Raw genomic sequence first — 22,129 nt, 5'->3', positions numbered from 1 at the left:
ATATAAACTTGTGGGGTATAAGGAAAATATAAGTGGTGCAAGGGTTGAGGGAAGGTCTTTTACAATATTTTTTATAGATATCAAATAGTGAAGATGTTATTTGATTATAAGCAGTGTATTTGTAGAGAATAAGATGAATAAGTTTATGCAAAGTTATTAAGTAAGGCATGTTCCCAGGAAGAATTAAGATGAGTTTATGGGGTAAAAAGTACAAATAAGGTTTTTACAGTATAGTTTATTTAAGATTGGTTAAAATATTTTGTCAATGGGTTCATATATGTAAGGGTTGGAGATGTGATGGTTAATTGTAATTGGGTGCTGATTGTGCAATGCTGGAAGAAAGAAGACTTGCGTATTATTGAAGAACGGACAAGAATGAAGTTGGATTCATTATTTTCAAACAATAATCGGTTTAAATAGTTATATTCAGATACGAACAAGGGGAGTTAAAGTGTAAAAGGGAGATAAATCTATAGATAGTTAGCTTATGTTTTTTTTATATGTTTGTTAAATGCTATAGCCTGTATTTGCTCTGGGAAGTCGGGGGGGTGGGGGTGGGAGGGTTGGGCAGGAGGGGGGAGGAGGGAAGGGAAAATATGTGTAAAATTAAAAAAACTTTTTAATAAAAAAAAAGAAGTGGTTTGGAGTAGAAGGCCTCCAAGGCAGGGGTGAAATGCTACCAGTTTGGGCAGGTGAGCCCGAACCGATAGTAATAATTGCTACCTTTTGCCCAAACCGATAGTTTAAAAATGCTTCAAAAAGTACGACAATCAGCTGAACCAGGCTTTTTTAAAACTTTTTTTTAGCATTTTTTTACTACCAATCAGCTGTGAGAAATCAGCTGTGCCTGATTGTCTATGAGGTTCCTGTTTGTTGCAGGGGCCATTTTGTGTGAAGTTCAGCCGCTTTTGCATTGCGTGTGAGTCAGTTGTGCAGCTTTTGTGTTATTTTTGTGCAAAGTGCAATAATTTCTTTTTGAGCTCTCTGTGATTCTGTGAGGTTCCTGTTTGTTGCAGGGGCCATTTTGTGTGAAGTCAAGCAGCTTTTGCATTGCATGTGAGTCAGTTGTGCAGCCACGCCCACCCAGTCACATAACCACCAAGCCACGCCCACCCGGTCAACTGCCCACCAAGCCACGCCCACAGAACCGGTAGGGAAAATTTTTGAATTTCCCCACTGCTCCAACTTCCAACTGGGTCATTCTGGGAAAAGCACCTTTGGGTTAATTTTGGAGACACGCTGCTCCTGGAAACCTCCCCCCCCTTGACCAGTTTTGGGGTCCCTGGCACTTCCGGTGGCGCAGAGGCCCTCCGTGAGGGACGGCCCACTGAACTCTCAGCCACGGAGGGTGCGGTGTGGCTTGCCAACTCCTCAGCAGATGTGGCAGGGGAACGGCCAACGTTTTACCTGCCTGGGCTTCCTTGGAAAGCAAACTTCGGGAGTGGACCAGGGTTTCCGTGCTTCGGAAGGCTTTCATTGCTGCAGAGAAGAAGCAGCAAAGGCCCAGGAGCAACGTAAGCTTCCTGCCATCAGATCAGTTGGCAACCCTGGCTCCTTCACAGGGAGATACCAACCCAGAGGAATATATGGGCGGTCCTCGACTTACGACACAAGTGAGCCCAACACTGCTGTTCTGAAGCAAGACAGTTGTTAAGTGGATTTCCCCCCATTTTACGAACTTTCTTGCCATGGTTGTTAAGTGAACCACTGCAGTTGTTGAGTTAGAAACAGTTGTTGAGGAAAGAAGGAAGGAAGGAAGGAAGGAAGGAAGGAAGGAAGGAAGGAAGGAAGGAAGGAAGGAAGGAAGGGAGGGAGGGAGGGAAAGAGGGAAGGAGGGAAGGAGGGGAGAGGGAGGGGGAAGAGGATATGGGAATGACCTTTTAAAGATATTTTAGGACTTTTCTTGTCACATCTGTTAAGTGAATCACTGCAGCTCTCAAGTTAGAAACATGGTTGTTAAGTGAATCTGGTTTCCCCACTGACTTTCCTTGTCAGAAGGTCGCAAACTGTGATCGCTTGACTTTGGGACACAGCAACGGTCATAAATCTGAACCAGTGGCCAAGCGTCTGATGCTGGGCTTTTTTTTTCTGGCAGCCAGCAAACACTCTGCTGCCCATTGGGAGACTAAGGAGACTATGATAGATCTATTTTGGACTTATAAGTCCTCATCAGTTAGCCACACCCTCATCCCATGTATCCTCCCTGTAAAGATACAGTATTTGTACCTTTCCTTTTCATAGGCTTTATGTGTATTTCTCTTTAGCCAGGTTCTTCCTACATAAACCAAGATTTTTATGGAACCCTAATTCAGTGAAATCACAATCCACTAGTTTCTAGGCTTTTTTTTTTCTGGCAGCCAGCAAACACTCTGCTGCCCATTGGGAGACTAAGGAGACTAAGATAGATCTATCTCGGACTTATAAGTCCTCATCAGTTAGACACACCCTGTTTGTATTAAAACGGTTCATTTGGCCATCTGTTTTCTAATCCTTTCTTCCGTTGGTGGGGGGGATATAATCTATCTGGATTGGCTGTCTCTTCGAAAATGGGGAAAGAATCTGATTTTTCCCCCAATCCATTTTTCCACCTGCACAGAAGCACCAGAGAGTTATGGAAGGCGCTGGGCGCAGACCCCTATGCTAAGCTGAAGATCATGAAGCCCCTCCTCAAAAGGCTTCAGGATCAAGACCCCAGCACCAAAGCCATCGGGAGGAGAAACAGCAAGTCTACCATGCCCATTGCAGTAAGCCCTCAGCCCGCGGCTCTGCTTTCCTTAAATCTAGAGGTGGGCCAGGCCTGAGGGAAGGGGGAAGGGGCTGAGCAGAAGAGTCAGCCTCGGGGGGTCTCCTCATCAAGAGCAGGCATGCCCTGGTTGGTGGGAGGCAGTGGGCAAACTGGTGGGGGCTGAAATTATTTAATTCGTTTTTAATTCATTTTAAATTTTTTGTATTTATGTGTTTATCTTGTGGCTGTTCACCGCTCTGAGTCCTTCAGGAGAAGGGCGGTATAGAAATTAAAAAAAAAAAATTGGAGCAAAATTTGGCATAAGCCCCCACCCCCCAAAATGCACCACTGAAAGTAGAGGCATCTGTGGGCTTCCTCGCCAGAACAGCTTTGATATTCATCCATCCATCCTTCCATCCTTCCATCTATCCATCCAGTCATTTACCCATCCATTGGTTCATCTATTCATTAATCCATTCATTTATTTATTCATTTATCCATCTATTCCTTTGTTTATTCGTTCCTTTATTCATCCATTCACTCATGTATTAATTGATTCCTTCATTCATTTCTTATTTCTTACAGAAATAATTAAAAAAGAGGAGGGGAAACCAGTTTGTCGTGATTTGGTTGACTTTCGTCAGGAAAATATTTCAACAGGAGAGGAATTAGATGGACCGCCTCAATGCATGGATGTCCGCAGCAAGGTGCCTAAGGAGGAAATGAAGGGTCCGGAGAGTTTCCTTCGCTACACTCTTCTCTGGGTGACAAGCGCAGTTGATGACCGGCATGAAAACTGGCCCTGAGATGTTCTTCTGGAGGAAGCAGGGAAAGGAACGAGCAATCAAACACGGTCACTGGAGTTCTCTGAGTCTCGCAGCGATCATGACAAGCACAAGAGAAGCCCACAGAGCATAGAAGAAGAGGGTTGAAAAGGAACTTGGAGGTCTTCCAGTCCAACCCCCTGCTCAAGCAGAAGACCCTAGACTATGCTGGACAAATGGCTGCCTGGTCTCTTCTTGAAAAGCTCCAGTGATGGAGCAGCCACAACTTCTGGAGGCAAGTCGTTCCAAGGATGAATTGTTCTCACAGTCAGGAAATTTCTCCTTAGTTCCAGGTTGTTTCTCTCCTTCATCAGTTCCCATCTGTTTCCTCTTGTTCTGCTTTGAGATCTTCTCCAAGAGGATCTACTTGATCCTTCAGATCTTCCAGGGGTGCACCCACCACTCTAGCTGAGTCCATCCTGTTCCTGATGATTGTCTTCTTCTCCTTCTTCTGTCCTTCCCAGCCTTGAAGACTTCCCAGAGAGTGAGGCCACACCTGCTACTACCTTGGAAGCCACTCCCTTCCTGCCCCCCATCTCTTACCTCCAAGGGGTGCTGAGGAACATATCCCAGTCCTCTCACGCTAAAGATCTGGATGAGAGGATACGGCTGAATCATCCATTCCAGGAGAACCTCGAGAATGTCTGGCGTCATAAAGAAGTCTCCAACCTCCGGGTGATACAGCAGCTGAGGAAGAAGAGTGGAGATACGGAGCATTAGCCAAGCCAAGGAAGGGAACTGCCCCGAGAGCCTCGACTAAAGATGCCACTTTCAGCCATTACGGGGAGAGAAAAAGAAAATACAGTCCTCGGTTAGTGACCACTGAAAGTCACAACGGCACTGACAAAAGGGACATGCCCATTCTTCAGACTTTCAGACCATTGTGGCATCCTCATGGTCATGTGATCGAAATTTGGGTACTTGCCGGTCGATATTTATGACGGTCGCAGTGTTTCGAGGTTACGTGATCCCTTTTGTGACCGTCTGATAGGCCAAGTCAATGGGGAAACCAGATTCACTAATTCATCAGATTGACCACCGTAAGAACTGCACTGCAGCGATTCACTTAACAACTGTGGCAAGGAAGGTCAAACAATGAGGCAAAACTTGCTTAAGAACTTTCGCTTAGCAACAGAAATTTGGGGCTCAGTTGTGGTCGTATATCGAGGACAACTTTTAGATGGAAATCACTGAAAGATCTGGTTTATCCTAAGTATTCGACCACGGCATTGGCTTAAGGACTGCTGAAATCACTTAGTGACCACTGGAGGTTCTATGACAGTGATATGTCGAGGACAAAAGGTAATGTAAATGATAGTTGTAAGAACACAAAACTGCCTATAATGCAAAGAGTAAAAGGAAATTGTGGTCATTGAGTCTTCCTTCCTTCCTCCCTCCCTCCCTCCCTTCTTTTCCCTCCCTCCCACCTTCCCCACCAACAACTTCTGGAGGGAAGCCCTTCCACCGATTAACAGACTAGCAGAAGACCTTGGAGACCCCCTGCTCAAGCAGCAGACCCTCTACAACAGGCACCCTCAAACTACGGCCCACGGACAAAGAATACGGCCCGCGGAGTGGTGTGATTAAGCCCCGCCCCTTGCCCCGCCCCTAACTGCCTTATCTCCCAGCGAGCCAGCTGCAAGGCCAGCTGAGGGCCAGCTGAGGGGTGATCTCGCCGGTGCAGCCTGGAAAAGCAGCTCTGGGCTTGTAAAGAACTCCTTCAATTTAAAAGTCTTTAAAAACAATTTAAACGGGGGCTTAGGAAGGAGAAAGGCAAAAAAAATGAATCGGCCCCCTCTTTAAAACGTTGGAGGACCCCTGCTCTACAACCTCAGACCAATGGCTGTCCAGAATATTGGGGTGCATCCCAAGGTCTCCTCACCTCCGAGAAGAAAACCTTCCCGATGGTCTTCTCTCTTAGATCGGGACGGGGCAGGTAGGTGTTGGCCTCTCTGAACATCACCTTCAGCCCCAGTTTAGAGAAGCTGAATAAGTTCCCAAAAGAGCAAATATGGAGAGCTCAGACGAGATCTGCTGGTTAGGGAGAAGAAAATCACCAAGCTAGAGAAATCATGATCTGAATTCAATTACTCAATGAATTACTCCATTTAGAGAATTCCTCAACCTCCCTCTCGCCTCCCACTCTCTCTCACCCTCCCTCTCTCTTTTTCACTCTTCCCTTCCCTCCCTTTCTTCCCCTCTAACCTTTCCTCTCCCTCACTTTCGCCTTCTGTGTCTCCCTCCCTCCTTCTTTCTCTCCCTCTCCCCTCCCTGAGACTGATTTCTAGGATCTTACCCAATGAATCCAAACACAGGATGCAGTGAACCAATGCTCTTTATTGATCAACGTTTCTATTACAGGTATTTAGCTGGAAGTGGCCCCTGGACTCCTGGACCATGACTTAAGTACCTGGGAGGCGGAGCTAAGGGAAGGAGGGGTCAGGGGAGGATCTAGGTGGATGTAGAGTTAACCCTTATCATACCTGGGATGGTGAATGGTGGGCATTTACACATAACAAATCCCCCTCTAAATGCCCAACAGTTGGACCTGTTACAGAAGCCATGGATCAGGCCCAATAACTGGCACGAGTCAATCATTTGAATAAGTCTCTTTTATTTACAGGTTCATCATTACGTCACATACTGCATCTGGAAGTGGAAGTCGGGGAAGAGTGTGTCTACTTTTTATACTTGTGGGCGGAGATTCAGGTAAGGAGTGGTCAGTGGGTGGTACTGACCAAGTGAGTATTGTAGTTAACCCCTGCACTACTGTGTCCCTGTTGACCCCTGGCATGAGTAAGGCATTTATTTCTGACAAATCCCCCTCTAAATGCCTGACCTGTGGCTGTGGATCTGACTGTTTAAATGGTGCCCAAGGGTGGATATTGAGTTTGGATACCAGGTGTGAGTGTTGCCTGCCCTGTAGTGGTTTCGTGAGTATGTCTGCAGTCTGTTCTTCTGTGTCGCAATGTATGGCCTTTACAAATCCGATTTTAGAGAGCTGTCTCACATGCTTGTAGTTTATGTCAATATGCCTGGATCTCTGCCCTACCGCGTCGGCCATGGAGATTTCTATAGCGGCCTTGTTGTCTTCGTAGATGTTTATCGGATACGCAGGTTTGCACCACACACTGGCGAGTAGGTCGTCAAACCAGATGAGGTTGTTTGCGGCCTTGGATAGGCATATGTACTCCGCCTCTGTGGTTGAAGTGGCCACTAAGTTTTGCTTACCCGTGTACCAATGCACCGGACTATTGTTCAAGTAGAATACGTATCCTGATGTGCTTTTCCAGCTTTTGGTGTCACCGGCCCAGTCAGCATCAGCATAGCAGGAGAGGACGGGCTCATTGGACGGCTCTGGTTCTAGGACTAGACATGCGTCGGCACTTTGCTTCAGGTACCTCAGTACCCTCTTTACAGCGTCCCAGTGGTACATGGTGGGTTTGCCTATGTGCCTGGACAATAGATTAACTGATAATGCAATATCTGGCCTGGTCCAGTTGGCGATATATAAAAGAGAGCCTATGACTGACCTGTACAGTGTGTTGTCTTCAAACTCGGGTGATTCACCATGTGTATTTTTTAGGAAGTCCGGCTGCATGGGTGATTCACACCCCTTGGCATCTGCCATGTTGCATTTGTGTAGTATTTCTTCTATCTTTTCTTTCTGGGACAGTTGAAAGCCCTTAGGTGTTTCGTTGACCTGCACGCCTAGGTATCTGTTTATTTTCCCTAGGTATTTTAATGTGAAGTGTTCACTTAGTTTACTGGCGAAGGCGTTGCGGTTCCCTTCGTGTTTACTGATGTAAAGTATGTCGTCCACGTAGACTAGGATGTATTCTGGTGAATCCCCCTCTCTCCTAGTGAAAAAACAGTTGTCGGCTATGGTTGCTGTAAATCCCATTGACTTCAGGACCTCAACCAGGCACTCATACCAGCGTTTGCCGGATTGTTTCAGTCCATATAGGTTTTTGTGAAGTAGCCAGGTGTCCCCCCCTGTTGGTCTCTTTACTGTGTGGTGCCCTAACGTATATTTCCTTATCTAGGTTGGCATGCAGGTAAGCTGTCTATACATTGAACTGATGTACCTCTAGTCCTAGCAGGGAAGCGATGACCAGGGCACTCTTGACACTTTCAGTCCTTACAGTTGGTGAGTAAGTGTCAGTGTAGTCTTCTGGGAACCTCTGGGCAAATCCCTGGGCAACCAGCCTAGCCTTGTACAGGTTTTGGCCACCCTCCAGGTTCTTGATTTTGAAGATCCACCTGGTACCTATCGTATTTTTGCCCTCTGGAACCTCGGCTGGAATGTAAACTTCTAGCTCTCTCAGACTGTCCATTTCCTTGGCCATGGCTGATTCCCATTTCGACCTCTCCTCTTGTGGTAGTCTCAATACCTCTTCATATGAGTTAGGTGTGATATGGTTCGTGTGTATGTGCATCACATAGTCATTTAACCTTCTTGGTAATTGGTTCCTGGTTGATCTGACTGGCCTATCTGTCGTTTGTTCGGTGTCATGTAAGTACCTGGCTTCCTTTTGTGTTAGTGAGTCTACACTTATCTTGGGGTGATTCCCTTTCCATTCCTCAACCTTGATGCCTTGGAGCTTGGGTTTGTGTTCCTTCCTTTCCTGTCTATCTGCCGTTTCGTGTTTATCTTGCACTTGCTCGTCTGGCCTAGTCTCCTGCCTGGTGGATACCTCGTTGAGGTGTATCCTGGACCAGTTAGCTTGTTCATGGAATACCGCTGTCCTAGAGATCACGAATCTGTCGTTATTGTCCACAAATCTGAACCCCTTGGTACCTGGCTCGTACCCCATAAATCTCAGTCTCCTGGATACTTTGTCCCCCTTCCTGCGCAGCTGTTTGGGTATATGGACATCAGCAGTTACGCCGAATACATGTAGGTGTGCTATCTGTGGTTTTTTGTTGTACATGAGTTCGTATGGCGTTTTGTCTATTACACTGGACCAGGTTCTGTTGAGTGTGTAGTTTGAGTAAACTAAGGCCTCAGACCAAAAATGTTGACCAATTCCCGCGTCCTCTAAAGCGCACCTGATCATAGTCTGTAGCGTGGAATTCCGTCGTTCTGCGACACCGTTCTGAAAGGCCGAGAACGGGGACGACGTAAAGTGAAGCACGCCTTTGGATCTGAGCCAATGAGAGAAATCCTTTGACAGGAACTCAGATCCTCTGTCTGTCATGATTTGTTTGATTTGTGTGTTGTTTTGAGTCTCTACCCTTTTGTAGAACTCTTTGAATTTTTGGAAGGCCTCATCCTTTCGTTTTAGAGTATAGACGAAGCCATAACGACTATAATCGTCTACGATGGTGAGAAAGTATCTTTTCTTGTATTTGATGGATGGCCTTAGGGGCCCCACCAGATCCATATGGACTAAATTGAATACTTGTTTGGTGGCGCGTGAGGATTTCTTAGGTCTGGGTTTGACCTTTAGCTTAGAACATTAGCACACCGAGCACTCGAGGTAATTTTCACAACTCTTTATTTTGATGCCCTCGGTACAGTTGGCCATTTTTTGGATTACGGGGAAACTGGCGTGCCCTAGTCTCCGGTGTAGTAAGTGAACACAGTCGTCGTGCATGAGTTTGCCTATCGATGGCCTTCCCTGGGTGTGTTTGGTGGAGTGTGTTTCATGTGTCATGTTCTCCTCACTCTCTGTCTCTCTCTCATTCACCTGTTCTTCCTCAGCTTTGTCCTGGTTAGTGTCCTTCGTGTATTCTGAGTTGGTGTATATGCTGGGTGTGTTATTCTCATGGAATGTTATGTATGGTAGCCCTTGCTTGATTGTCACTCTACCTACTCCCTCTCTACCCTTGCTGACGTGAGCCTTCCCTTCTGCAAAGGTTACCTTGATCCCTGATTCTTCACTGAGTTTTAATGCAGCCAATATGTTGTGGGGTATCTCCGGGACCAGTAATACCCCCTCTATTTTCCCTATGCCTGGTAGCGTAACTACCCCCCTGCCTGTTACCTTAACCTCGCTTTGGTTTGCAACCTTGATTGAAAAATTCTCCTCTGTGAATGAGGAGAGCAGTTTTTGGTTATAGGTCATGTGGTTGGAGGCCCCAGAGTCCAGAAGCCACGAATTGGCCTCCCCATCCTGACATGTTATGTGGGTGCGCTCCCCTATCCCATATAATGATCCTGTTCTGCTGTCACATGAACTATCCCTGTTCCCCCTCCTGTCTCTGGGATTGGGTGAGTCCCTGCGTCTGTACCTCTCTTCAGAAGTGTGTCTCTCTGTCTGTCTGAACCTATGTTCCGGTCTGCTTCTCTCTCTGTGGTTCTTGGGGCAGTCTCTCTTGAGATGTCCCCTTGACCCGCAGCTATAGCACTCTGTTACGCCATGCTGCCTGTCTTGGAAGGCTACTTTCTTTTCATGTTTATGTTCTCTGGAGGGACCAGAGCGGCTCCTTTTCAGATTGTCTTCAGCGATCAGTTTGTTAGACAGCTTCTCAACGGACAGGAGGCCTAGACTAACAGTATCTAAGTGTGCTAAGAAGCTGTCCCATGAGTGATCTAAAGAGTTAATTATTACACTCTTCATGATCTGATCTGATATGACTTCCCCCCTAAGGTGTAGTTCTGCCCTGGTAGCGTTTAGGGACACCAGGTGCTCGCTTATGGGGGTCCCCGGTTTGACTCTGGCAGAGAAGAAATCTTTGGAAATCTGGGTAGTGGTTGCCACACTTTCACTGTAAAATAACCCAAACATTTTTTGTATGATTTCTGACACAGTGAGATTGTGACCAATGCTATGGTAAATTGTGGGAGATATGCTAGAAATTAAAAGGTAAAATGCCCTATGGTGCAATACAGTCCAACTCTAAAGTCCATGGTCTCTCTGGGGGGGTCATTAATAAAATGTGACATGTTTTCTTTTAGGAACACCACCTGAAGCTGCTGTGACCACTCTAGGATATTGCCCCAATCCATCCTCAACTTTGGAAAGTCACTTGGTAAGTTCCCAGCATTATTTGTAAAATTACTTACTGCAGGCTGCTGTCCATGGTTCTTTATGTGCCTATAACAGCAGTACGGCATGGGAACGCTTGCCGGCAGTTTAAAAGTCCCTCTCTGTAATTTTTTTCTTTTTTCTTCCTCTAGGTGAAACAGCGCATGCGCGAAGTCCATTTCAGCTCTGCCGTCATCGTGGAAGGACCTGTTCATTGCAGCTCCGGCGTAGAGGTCTCTATCTCTCAGGTAGGCCTCGGCTTCGGTCTTGGGGGTCCAGGTGTGCTCCGGAAGGTGTCGTCTTGCAGCGGCTTCGTCAAAGTGAAGATCCTGATGGCGTTGGAGTCCCGGTGACGAATGCAGGTAGCTGCCCCAATCCCTGCGTTCTGGGGTGCGTGGCCTGGGCGATCGGAGGCGCGGTGTCCTTGGGGTGCGTAGGGGGGTTGGCGCGCTGGCGTGGGCATCGGTAGTCCTCGGGTGGGTGTTCCGGTGCCCCTCTCCTCGCTTTCCTTTTTGCTTGGGCCCCTCCGGTTCCCCTTTTGCGATTTTGAGGCCTGGGCTGAAGGCGGCGGCAAGGGTCTTCATGGCCTTATCGACTTGCCACTCGGTCGGGGTGCATCTGGAGTCCGAATCGGATTCTGTCCCCTCACCCCGGTCACTTTCTTCGCCGCTTAGGGTCGGGTATTTTTCGCGCGCCGGCCATTTTGAATTCTGGCTACCGATTGGACGGGAGTCGGCCATCTTGTCCGACCACGTGGTCAAAGATGGCCGCCGTTTCAAATTTTGAGCGGGGCTTCGCGGCTCGGTGACTGCTGTGGGGTCTTTTTGGGGCGATCCACTCACCGAGTTCAGCTTTTCGAGCTCCGGATCCTAGTCTTCCTCGCTCCTCGCCACATCGCGGTCCATTATGAAGCTTCGCAGGTCCGCGAGAAGGTTCTTGTCGCTGGCTCGCTCCTTTAGTAATCATAGGACGTCGAGTCGTAGTCTTTCTTCCTCCCGGTCATCATGGTCTGCTATTTTTCCTTTCTTGACCTCCCCCTTTTCTTCTGTTGCGGTGGCCTTGGGGTCGATCGAGGTTTCTGCCTTCCCTGGCGATCCCGCTGGGTTGCCCTCTCGTTGCTTCGGTGTCGTTGCCATCTCGTTGGCAGCGATGTGTCCTCATTGCGTGATCGGGAGTTATTGGGCCATAAAACCATCCTCTGCTACCATATTGTTACAGAATCCATGGATCAGGCCCAATAACTGGCACGAGTCAATCATTTGAATAAGTCTCTTTTATTTACAGGTTCATCATTACATCACATACTGCATCTGGAAGTGGAAGTCGGGGAAGAGTGTGTCTACTTTTTATACTTGTGGGCAGAGATTCAGGTAAGGAGTGGTCAGTGGGTGGTACTGACCAAGTGAGTATTGTAGTTAACCCCTGCACTACTGTGTCCCTGTTGACCCCTGGCATGAGTAAGGCATTTATTTCTGACAGGACCTGCTTGCGTATTCTGTACCCGTACCCCTAATTTAGTCGTAAGGTAGGCATGTTGTTTGCTGGGTAGAGGTTTGGTCAGGATGTCTGCGGCTTGCTCGGCGGTCTCACAATGTACAGCCTTAATAAAACCAATGTTTGTTAATTCTCTGACATGTTTGTGCTTAATGTCTATATGTCTGGACCTTTGGCCTACTGCTTCTGCCATGGATATGTCTATGGCTGCTTTGTTGTCCTCATGTATTACTATCGGGTAGGCCGATTCATTCATCTTTTGTACCATTGGAAAACTAGCGTGGCCTAGTTTTCTGTGTAGTAAGTGGGCGCACCCATCATGAATGGGTTTGCCAATATGTGGTTTCCCTTTGTGTGTTGTGTTTGTGGTGGGTTTGCCTCCTGCGGTGTGTTCTCCTTCACCCCCTCTATTTTCTGTGGGCATGCTTGTCCCTTTCTCGTTACTTTCTGAGTTAGTGTTTGAGTGCTCTTGGGGCACTAAGTAGGATAGTCCCCCTTCTATGATGATCTTTCCTATGCTTCTCTTTCCTTTGGTCATATATGCTTTCCCTTCCCTGAAGGTTGTCTCAATGCCCAAGTCTTTACTTAGTTTGAGTGTTGCTAATATATTGTGGGGTATTTCTGGGATGAATAGTACCCCCTCTATCTTCCCTATTCCATCTATGTGTGCGCTCCCTTCTCCTTTCACCAATACCTTGTTCTGGTTGGCTACATTGATGTGGTATTCCTTAGGTGTGAATGCCTCCAGTATGTTCCTATTGTTGGTGGTGTGATTGGTGGCTCCTGAGTGAATGAACCATGTGTTCCTTCCTTTTGCCTGGGTGTTTGGGTGTTGGTGGTCTCTAAGTTCGTATAGTGACCCAGTCTGACTATCCCTGGAGCTATCCCTATATCCTCTCCTGTCCCTGGGGTTGGGTGAGTCCCTGTGCCTGAACCTGCTTTCTGGGGAGCGCCTGTCTGAGTAACCTGGTTTGCGGCCTTGCCTTTCCCTATGGTAGCTGTGGTCCCTGTCCCTCTGGTTTCTGGGCAATCTCTCCTATAGTGATTCCTAGACCCACAGTTAAAACATTCTGGCTTATCTTGGTCCCTGGTCTGGAAGTCTACCCTTTTTGTTGGTCTGCTTTCCCTGAGGCTTGATGAGCGTTCCCTTCTCAGGCTGTCCTCCGCAATCAGCCTGTTGGATAACGTCTCTAAAGAGAGGTGCTCTATGTTGAGACTATCCAGTTGCATGATAAAGTTCTCCCAACTGGGGTTTAGGGAGTTTATGATGATGCTTTTCATGATATTATCAGAAATGGTTTCCCCCCTTTGTATGAGTTCTGCCCTGGTGGTGTTTAGCTTGAGTATATGTTCCCCCATGGGTGTCCCTGCCTTATGCCTGGCTGAGTAAAATTCCCTGGATATTTTGGTTGTAGTGGCTGCACTCTTACTGTAAAATAAATTAAGTATTTTTTATAGTATCTCTGCCACGGTTAAGTGGTGGCCAAGACTGGGGTAAATGCTGGGTGACAAGCTAGACATTAGCAGATAGTAAGCCCTGTGGTGCAAACAGTCAATCTCAAAAGTCCATGGCTTCTTGGGTGGGTCATCAAATAAGTACAACATATTTTCTTTCAGAAAAGCAATCTGTAGTTGGTGGTACCACTCCAAAAGATTGGCCCCATCTAATTTCAATTTGTAATTGTCAGCAGTGAAAGTTATATTACTTACAGTCTGTTGCTGTCCATGGTTCTTTATGTGAGTGAACTCACAATATGCTGGGGGAATGCTTGTTGCCAGTCTGAACTGACTTATCTCTATGTTCCTTGTACTTATCTCTATGTTCCTTGTACTTATCTCTATGTTCCTTGTACTTCCTGTAGGTGGCGACTGGGCATGCGCGAGGCTCATTTCGCGCCGGAGGTCGTCTGGTGAGGAGCTCCTTATTGCTGCTCTCAGGCCTAGGCCTAGGCCTGCTGGTGGGGGGCTGGGCTCGCTCCTGGCGGGCCCGTAGCCCTCCCTGGGCGTCGGATGCCATGGCTGGGCCCCTGCATCTTGGGCGAAGGCTGGAAGAAGGCGAGGAGGTGAGGCGGTCGCAGGTCGAGGATCCCTGGAGACGGTGGCGGCGGCTGTCGTAAATCGAGGATCTCCCGGATTCGGCGGCACGGTAGCGGCGGTGTCAGGTATGCTTCCTTCAATATCCAGGAAAGAAAAACCCAAACTCAATCATTTTAAAGAGCTTAGTACTTTTACTGAATATGAAATGATCGCAACCCAGGTAAAGCTGGAAGTGAGCAAAATGCGCGAAATAGCATCTACTAAGCTTCTCCCCCCCCCCATGTCCATTGACCATCATCCAATCCAAAGGTCTCCCAAAGGTCAGGTGGCATCACGTCTGGCAACGTCATTCATCAGGAATGTAGGGCAGTTGGTCAGCCGGCCCCTTTGGAGATTCACTTTCGTTTCTTGGGAAGACACGTCCTACAATGGAAAAAACACCTCCTGCACCTTCCCCCCCTTCGCCCCCTTTACTAGTCCCTCCCCCCGTTTCTTATGGCAGCTGAAGCAGGCAAAGCTGAGGCTGACATTCGGCCCCTCTTGCAGAAGAGAAGTTATTCCTAAATAAGAGAAAGGGAAAAAAGAGAGAAACAGAATATATACAATAATTATGGTTTATCTGGGTATTTGGTATAGAATTGCTGTATTTTCTTGGGAGCTCGGACATCCCGTTTATTCACCCATTCAGCCTGAGACAAAGGGAAATGTTTCCAGGCTATCAGATATTGGACTTTACCATGGTGCTTCCTAGAGTCCAAGATTTCCTTAACTTCAAAATGTTGCTCCCCCTCTATGAGAATGGGAATTGGAGGGGTGCTTTGATCAGCCCTCAGGGGAGACGAGTGTTCAGGTTTTAATAAACTAACATGAAATACAGGATGTATACGTCTCAACGTTTTTGGCAATTCCAATTCAACTGTTACTGGATTAATCAGTCTAATCACACGAAATGGTCCTACATACTTAGGGCCAGTTTTTTCGACTTCTGGGTAGTCTGTAAATATTTAGTAGATAAATAAACTTTATCACCCACTTTATAAATGTGAGCTGGGGACCTTTTCTTATCGGCTTGCGCCTTATGGGCCCGGTGTGCCTCATCTAATGCCTTCCGAGTCACTGCCCATGTGCTCTTTAATTGTTCAATCCAATCCATCAAAGAGGGATTCTGGGGATCATCTTGTGGTAGCTCGGGAATGGGTACGAAATCCTGGCCCGAAGCGACCTTAAAAGGAGTGAATCCGGTGCTACTGTGTACGGAATTATTATATGCCACCTCTGCAAATGGCAACAAGTCTACCCAATTGTCTTGCTGGTAATTTACGTAACACCTCAGGTATTGTTCTAGAACCCCATTGGTTCTTTCATAGGCCCCATTTGTCTGAGGGTGGTGACTGGAACTCAGCCCCTGGGCGGAGCCTATCAACTTCAAAAACTCTGTCCAGAAACTGGAAGTAAATTGCACACCGCTTGGAGATCCATGTAGCCGGTAAATCTGCCGAATAAACAGTTTTGCAAGGGTTTTTGCTGAAGGGATCTTTGAGCAACGGATGAAATGTACTTGTTTGGAAAACAAATCAGTTACTACCCAAATGACAGTGCAGCCTTCACTCTCTGGTAAGTCCACAATAAAATCCATAGATATTTCCTTCCATGGGGCATTCGGTCTGGCCACACCTTGCAGTAATCCAGGGGGTTTTCCTGGAGGTCTTTTAGCCGAGGCACATACTGGACAGCTAGCCACATATGCCTCTATGTCCTTTTTAAGTGCAGGCCACCAAAATTGTCTCTTAACAAGATGTAGAGTCTTGACAAACGCAAAGTGTCCCGCGGCTTTGGCATCATGAGCATATTTCAATACGGTTGTTCTTAATGTGGTCGGAACATACAATTTCGATCCAACCCAAGCTAGTCCGTCACAAAGTGTGCATTCATTCGAGTGGTTCTTAAACCACTCGTCAGTTTTTAGCGCTTCTCGCAATTTTTCGAGTAAATCCCCCAAGAGTTCTGGTTCGGGTTTTCCCTGCGCTCTGGTAGTGACAGGTGTTGCCAATTGTGTCGAGGGGATCATAGGTTGAACCACCTCCTTCTTGATGCTGTTATACTGCGGCAATCTGGAAAGTGCGTCCGCCATGAAGTTCTTTCCACCAGGAAGATAACGTAGGGTGAAATTGAAACGACTGAAATGTTGGGCCCAACGAGCCTGTTTTGGTGATAGTTTGTGTGGTGTTTTTAATGCCTCTAAATTCTTGTGATCAGTCCACACTTCGAAAGGGTGTTTTGCCCCTTCTAAAAATTGTCTCCATGTTAACAGCGCCCATCTAACTGCAAACGCCTCTTTCTCCCATATGGCCCATCTCCTTTCCGTTTCTGATAGTTTACGGGACGTGTAAGCACAGGGTTGTAATATCCCGTTCTCATTCTTTTGCAAGAGTATTGCTCCTACAGCTACGTCACTGGCGTCAGCTTGTACTACAAAAGGTTGTTCCATGTCGGGGTGTTTGAGCATTGGTTCAGCCGCAAACAGCTGTTTCAATTTTTCAAAAGCGGCTTGACAGTCCATAGTCCATTCTAGTGGTTTCGAGGGTTTGGGCTCTACTTCCCCTTTCCTTTTTAGCAAGTCTGTAATTGGTAGTGCGGTTTCTTATGGCAGCTGAAGCAGGCAAAACTGAGGCTGACAGGCAGTGGATCCTGGGCGACGTTGGAGGACCTCCGGATGGGCCAGGAAGCCTGGTGGAGGCCGCGTGGTTGGTGAGTCATTGTTTCTTCTCCTCATTCTGCGGCCTAGGGAAGTTGGTGTGGCGGGTAGCGAGTGCGAATCCTGCAGGTATTCAGTCCTGCAAGCGGCCGGGTCTTGGGTGTAGTTTTTGGGGTGCGTTGTCCCGCGTGTTGTCTGCTGGCGTGCTGCAAGGGTTCCGGTGGCTACCCTGCTGCTCTTTTGGGGGTGCTGAGCGTCGCTTTGTTTCTTCCTGTCTCCTGGGGGCTTGAGTGCTGAGCCGAGTGCTGCAGCCAGGTTTTCGATCGTTTCGTCTACTTCGGGCTCGATGGGTGAGCCCCCGCAGGCTTGTGATCTTGCTTGGGTGCTGTTTTGGGGGTCTTCCCCAGCGAAGTTGGGGTTCTTGCTGTTTCCCGCCATTCGATTTGAATCTTGGCTTCCCATTGGCTGTTGGCCATTCCAAGATGGCCGCCGAGAGCATGGCGCAGAAATGAAATCCTCTACGTCCGGAGCTTCAGCTTGGGGATACCTTCCTCTTGCCGGGCTGAGGATTTCTTCTCTCTGTTGCTGGGTGCTCATCGCTGCTCCATTGCTTTCGAGTAGGCTTTGGAGTTTCGCGATGAGCTCCTCTTTGCTGGCAGTCGCTTCCATCATCCCCAGGATGGTGGATCGGAATTCTTCATTGCTTGGTGGCTCTGCCCTTTCGCAGTAGTAGGTTTCTTCTCTTGGCCCTTCGTCCCTGAGTTGTGGACTCGGGTTGTAGTCTCCATCACCTTCAGTTGTGGTGGTCCTTGCTGTGGCACCTTCGAGAACCTGCAGTTCTTTCATCTGTTTGATGTAGGCTCTGGTGGCCATTCTTTTCTCTGCCTCTGTCTGGGTTCTTGATTCTGCCATCTCTGTGAGTTGTGGGTAAACCGTCCTCTGCTACCAACCTGTGACTGATTTCTAGGATCTTACCCAATAACTCCAAACACAGGATGCAGTGAACCAATTCTCTTTATTGATCAATGTTTCTATTACAGATATTTAGCTGGAAGTGGCCCCTGGACGCCTGGACCATGTCTTAAGTACCTGGGAGGCGGAGCTAAGGTAAGGAGGGGTCAGGGGAGGATCTAGGTGGATGTAGAGTTAACCCTTATCATACCTGGGATGGTGAATGGTGGGCATTTATACATAACAGAACCAGCCTATGCCAGTCTTCAAAGCCCTGAAACCTCATTGAACATCAGTTAACTCTGCATTCGTATTTGTCTTTATCTCCCCTCCCATTTGTGTTTCCTTATTTATTTATTTTATTAAATTTCTATACCGCCCTTCTCCCGAAGGACTCAGAGCGGTGAACAGCCAGAAGATAAAACACAGAGATACAAAAATTTAAAATAGATTAAAAACGAATTAAATAATTTGGCTGAATTTAAAATACCCCATAATTTAAACAGATTAAAATTTGTATTTAAAATTTATATTTAAAAGGGGAGAAGATTTAGGCCAGGCCAGCTTGATGAAAGAAAAACGTTTTAAGCGTTTTTGCAGGACTAACATCTCTGAAAAAGGGGGCAGAATGTCAGAACTGCAATCTTCAACTTGGCACTTCACTGGCGTCCTGCCACCAATTGTTAGGGGAGAGGATGGAGGCAATTGTCATGGACAGGGTAGAGTTGGCCTACAGGGAGGGCGTGTAACAGGCTTCAAAGAAACCACAGGTGTGAGAACCAGCCTGTTCCAGTCTTCAAGTCCACAAAGCCTGAGAAAAGAATGCAAACTCCACCAAGAGGCACCAAACATCTGAGCGGTTCCCCAAACACCTCCTCGGCACACCATTGGTTGAAGACGGACCGGTCGGGGTGGGTGGATGGGATGGTGAGAAGGGGAGAAATTTGCAAATTTTTGACCAGGAGCTTTAGTTCTAGCCGGCTTTTGCTGCAACCACTAATTCCTCTTTTAAAAACCTATCACTTCAACCAAGTGACACTTCAACCAAGTGTCCGGGAGGATCCCGGATCTGCGCACCTTCCGTCGCGCGCTTAAAACGTTTTTATTTCATCAAGCTGGCCTGGCCTAAATCTTCTCCTCTTTTAAATTTAAATTTTAAATACAAATTTTAATCTGTTTAATTATGGGGTATTTTAAAATTCAGCCAAATTATTTAATTCGTTTTAATCTATTTTAAATTTTGTATCTCTGTATTTTATCTTCTGGCTGTTCACCGCCCTGAGTCCTTCGGGAGAAGGGCGGTATAGAAATTTAATAAAATAAATAAATAAATAAATAAAACGGAGTGGAGGGTCTTTCTTTCCTAACGACCTACTTTTGGCAAGCCTAACAACATCATCCTGGGCAAAGGAAGGAGGCCAGGAACTTCCTGACATGATTGGGATACCTACTAGAAACACTCACGTCAAAGGACTCTTCCACCACATTTTTGTTGTGATTTGGCGAGATCTGGCCATGAATGGTGTGGATGGGTTTTAATTGTTTTCTTTTATTGAAAAGTTTTACAAACAAGAATTTTTTTTCCAAATATTTCCCCTCCCCCGCTCCTTTCCCTCCCCCCTCTACCCCCCCCCCGGACTTCCCAGAACAAAATACAGGTAAAACAATTAACAGTCATATGCTAAGCTAAGCTAACTAACTACAGATTCCTATCCCCCCCTCGACACTTTAACTCGCCTTTTACTTAACTAAATATACATACTCTTAACTTTTCCATTCATTCATAAGCTATTTGATACTTTTTAGTCCGATATTTGTTTTGAATATAATCAGTCCATCTTCTCCATTCCAATATATATTTTTCTTGTGAGTGATCTTTCAAATATGCTGAAATTTTCGCCATTTCTGCCAAATTTGCCACTTTTAATGTCCACTCTTCAATAGTAGGCAATTCTTCCTTCTTCCAGTATTGCGCCACCAAAAGTCTAGCTGCAGTTATTAAATTTAAAATCCATTTAGTCTCTATAACCGTACAATTATACCCAAGAAAAACAATTGTGGGGTAAACTTTATCTTCTTTTTAAGAATATTTTGGATAATCCACCATATTTTAATCCAAAATGCTTTAACTTTTTTACAAGTCCACCATATATGATAATCACAATCACATCTCCAACACTTAGATTGCAAATTCGGATACATACAAGCCAACTTTTTAGGATCTAAATGCCATCTGTAAAACATTATATAAAAATTTTCTCTTAAATTTTGTGCTTGCATAAATTTTACATTTGTTTCTATTTCTTGCATAAGTGTCTTGGTTACCCAAACCATGTCTATTCTGGACCAGGACTTATGGGGGTTAGAATAATATGTGAATTTCTTTACCTCGGAATTATAAAATCTGCAACCATCTATTAAATTCACTTCTTGTACTAAATCCATAAAAGTTCTAGGCAGTACATTTTTCTTTTTTTTATTACTCTGATCACTGCTATAATCCTTTTTACATCTACAATTGCGTTGAAATCGCCGATCAAACATATATTCCCTATTTTTTCTTCTATTATCTTTTGATGTACTTTTTTTTGTAAAATTCTAATTGTCCACTGTTCGGCGCATAGATAACCACCAATAACATACTTTTATATTTAAATTTTACTTCTATCATCAATATTCTTCCTACTGAATCTGCATATCTCAATTTACACTCTATTCCTTCTTTAATGTACACCACTATTCCTCTTTTCTTTTCTTCCGCTAGTGTTACAAATGATTCCCCTAATTTTTTACGTAATAAGTATTTTTCATCTTGTTTTCTTATGTGTACCTCTTGAAGGCACACAATATCCATTTTTTGTTTTATCACTTTTCTAAAAATTTGATGTCGTTTAGCCAGAGAATTGAGAGCATTTACATTTAATGATAAGATTTTAAAATTTTGTTCCATTCCTTTGTGGTTCTACTATGCGATATTTCCTATTACTTCCTGTCCTTTCTCTTAGCTCTTGTTTTCACTCCTTCTTCCTCTTGAGGTTCCCCTTCTTCCTCTTTATCTCCTTCCTCTAGTAGTTTTTCTCGCTCTTCCTGTTTTTGTGTCCTTTTAGTCCTCCGTTCCGGTTCCTCCCTGTTACTATTTGCTCCTTCTATGCCCATCATTTGGTCATGCAGGTTCTGTGCTCTGTGCTGTGAATCCACTTTTATTTTTTTCCCTTGCCACGACACCACCATTCCTTCCGGTATTATCCATCTAAATGGTATATGCCGTTTATTTAATAATGTGGCTAGGAACCAATATTCTTTTCTTAGTTCTCTTATTCTCTTAGGTACTTGCTTTACCGTAATTATTTCTTTGCCTTTATAAAACATGGGTTCATTTTTTGTCATTTTATAAACAATGTCTCTTATTTGGAGGTGGGGGTGGGGATACAGTACAGCCTCAATTAATAGGACTAAAAACCCAATGTCAGACCAAGCTATAATAATAATGCAAATCCAGAGCATGTAAATAAAAATATCAATCTCTGCTATAATTTTCTGTTGATGTAATTTTTTGTTGCAGTGAATGAAACAATACTGATTTGGTGCGCAGGACATCTGCCAGGACCCCTCTGAAGGCTTCTCAGGGGGAGATGGAGCCTGGCCTGAAAGAGCCCCCTCCCTTGCCAAGGAGGCCCGAGAGGGAAAGGGCTCCGGGGAGAAAACGCTCACCAGACGCCGTCCTGTCTTCATATCCAGGTATAGATGCTACAGGGCTGGGCTACCTATGGAACCAGCCTTGTCCTATCACATCAGCCCACCCCACACAATCAATCCATCCATCCATCCATCAATCCATCCATCAGGACAGAGCCAGAAGGGAAAGGTGTGACGAATTTGCCAAGGCTCTGGGGGAAAGGTTTACCCTGAAGTCGTTGGGGCGGGTTGACAGGTACCTGGGTGTACATATCTTGGCCACTAAAAAGGGATTTGCATTATCCCCCCCCAAAAAGATTGAGGAGTTGTTGGCCAAATGCAAAATGGCGGAGTCTAACTCAACGCATAGCCCCATGCAAAGTGACTACTATGGCCATAATGACAAGGACAGCCCTGAGTTCACAGATAATAAATTTTATAGATCTGTGATTGGCTCCTTGCTATACATTAGCAATTGGAGCAGGCCTGACATCGCTTTAGCTGTAAATCTATTGTCCAGGCATGTGGAAAACCCAAAGGAATTCCACTGGAATGCTGTCAAGAGGGTACTTAGGTACCTCAGGGGCACGGCCGATGCCCTCTTTATGCTGGAACCAGAGAAGGGGAAGCCGGCCCAGCTCTCCGCTTACTCGGACGCTGCAGACTGGGCTGGTGACACCAAGAGTAGACGGAGCACCTCTGGTTTCCTCATACTGCTAAATGGCTGTCCTATCCATTGGCATGTTAGGCAGCA

The 22,129-nt window shown here is 46.1% G+C and overlaps 2 protein-coding genes across 6 annotated transcripts in view; both read left to right on the top strand.

The window, feature by feature from the left end:
* The first annotated feature begins 1,168 nt into the window (after positions 1-1,168).
* Positions 1,169-16,798, top strand: LOC148111569 (uncharacterized). Of its 4 annotated transcripts, XM_087880751.1 has the most exons (9): positions 2,597-2,744; positions 3,311-4,851; positions 6,173-6,258; positions 7,596-7,699; positions 10,454-10,527; positions 10,676-10,771; positions 11,808-11,893; positions 13,880-14,179; positions 16,705-16,798. In XM_087880751.1, exons 4-8 carry the CDS (start codon positions 7,660-7,662, stop codon positions 13,929-13,931), a joined length of 348 nt encoding a protein of 115 aa, XP_087736877.1. In that variant the 5' UTR covers positions 2,597-2,744; positions 3,311-4,851; positions 6,173-6,258; positions 7,596-7,659; the 3' UTR covers positions 13,932-14,179; positions 16,705-16,798. The 4 variants fall into 4 exon arrangements, 1 of the variants encoding a protein (XP_087736877.1); XR_015730348.1 differs by lacking the exons at positions 2,597-2,744; positions 7,596-7,699 and adding an exon at positions 1,169-1,514 and having other exon boundaries at positions 10,676-11,893; XR_015730345.1 differs by lacking the exon at positions 7,596-7,699 and having other exon boundaries at positions 10,676-11,893.
* Positions 16,799-17,788: 990 nt separating this feature from the next.
* The window catches only part of LOC148111568 (maestro heat-like repeat family member 5), a 35,415-nt gene continuing 31,074 nt past the window's right edge, over positions 17,789-22,129 (top strand). The window contains exons 1-2 of one of the 2 annotated variants that reach the window (XM_087880748.1): positions 17,789-17,856; positions 21,263-21,438. The gene's annotated coding sequence lies outside the window, so the exon portion shown is untranslated. Of the gene's footprint in view, positions 17,857-21,262; positions 21,439-22,129 lie in introns of those variants that run through there. The other variant, XM_087880750.1, reaches the window with a different exon arrangement.

The sequence above is a fragment of the Pantherophis guttatus genome, chromosome 18 (assembly GCF_059756535.1).
Source record: "Pantherophis guttatus breed Tessera chromosome 18, ASM5975653v1, whole genome shotgun sequence".
Taxonomy (NCBI): domain Eukaryota; kingdom Metazoa; phylum Chordata; class Lepidosauria; order Squamata; family Colubridae; genus Pantherophis; species Pantherophis guttatus.
The sequence above is the reverse complement of the archived record's forward strand: the minus strand, read 5'-3'. Positions and strand labels throughout refer to the sequence as shown.

Bases quoted from the DNA above. Each gene is read 5' to 3' on its own strand.
- LOC148111569 (XM_087880751.1), top strand. From the start codon at position 7,660: ATGACCAGGGCACTCTTGACACTTTCAGTCCTTACAGTTG. The intron at 10,772-11,807 runs GTAGGCCTCGGC...TTTTATTTACAG, and splicing joins TAGAGGTCTCTATCTCTCAG to GTTCATCATTACATCACATA. The intron at 11,894-13,879 runs GTAAGGAGTGGT...TACTTCCTGTAG, and splicing joins ACTTGTGGGCAGAGATTCAG to GTGGCGACTGGGCATGCGCG.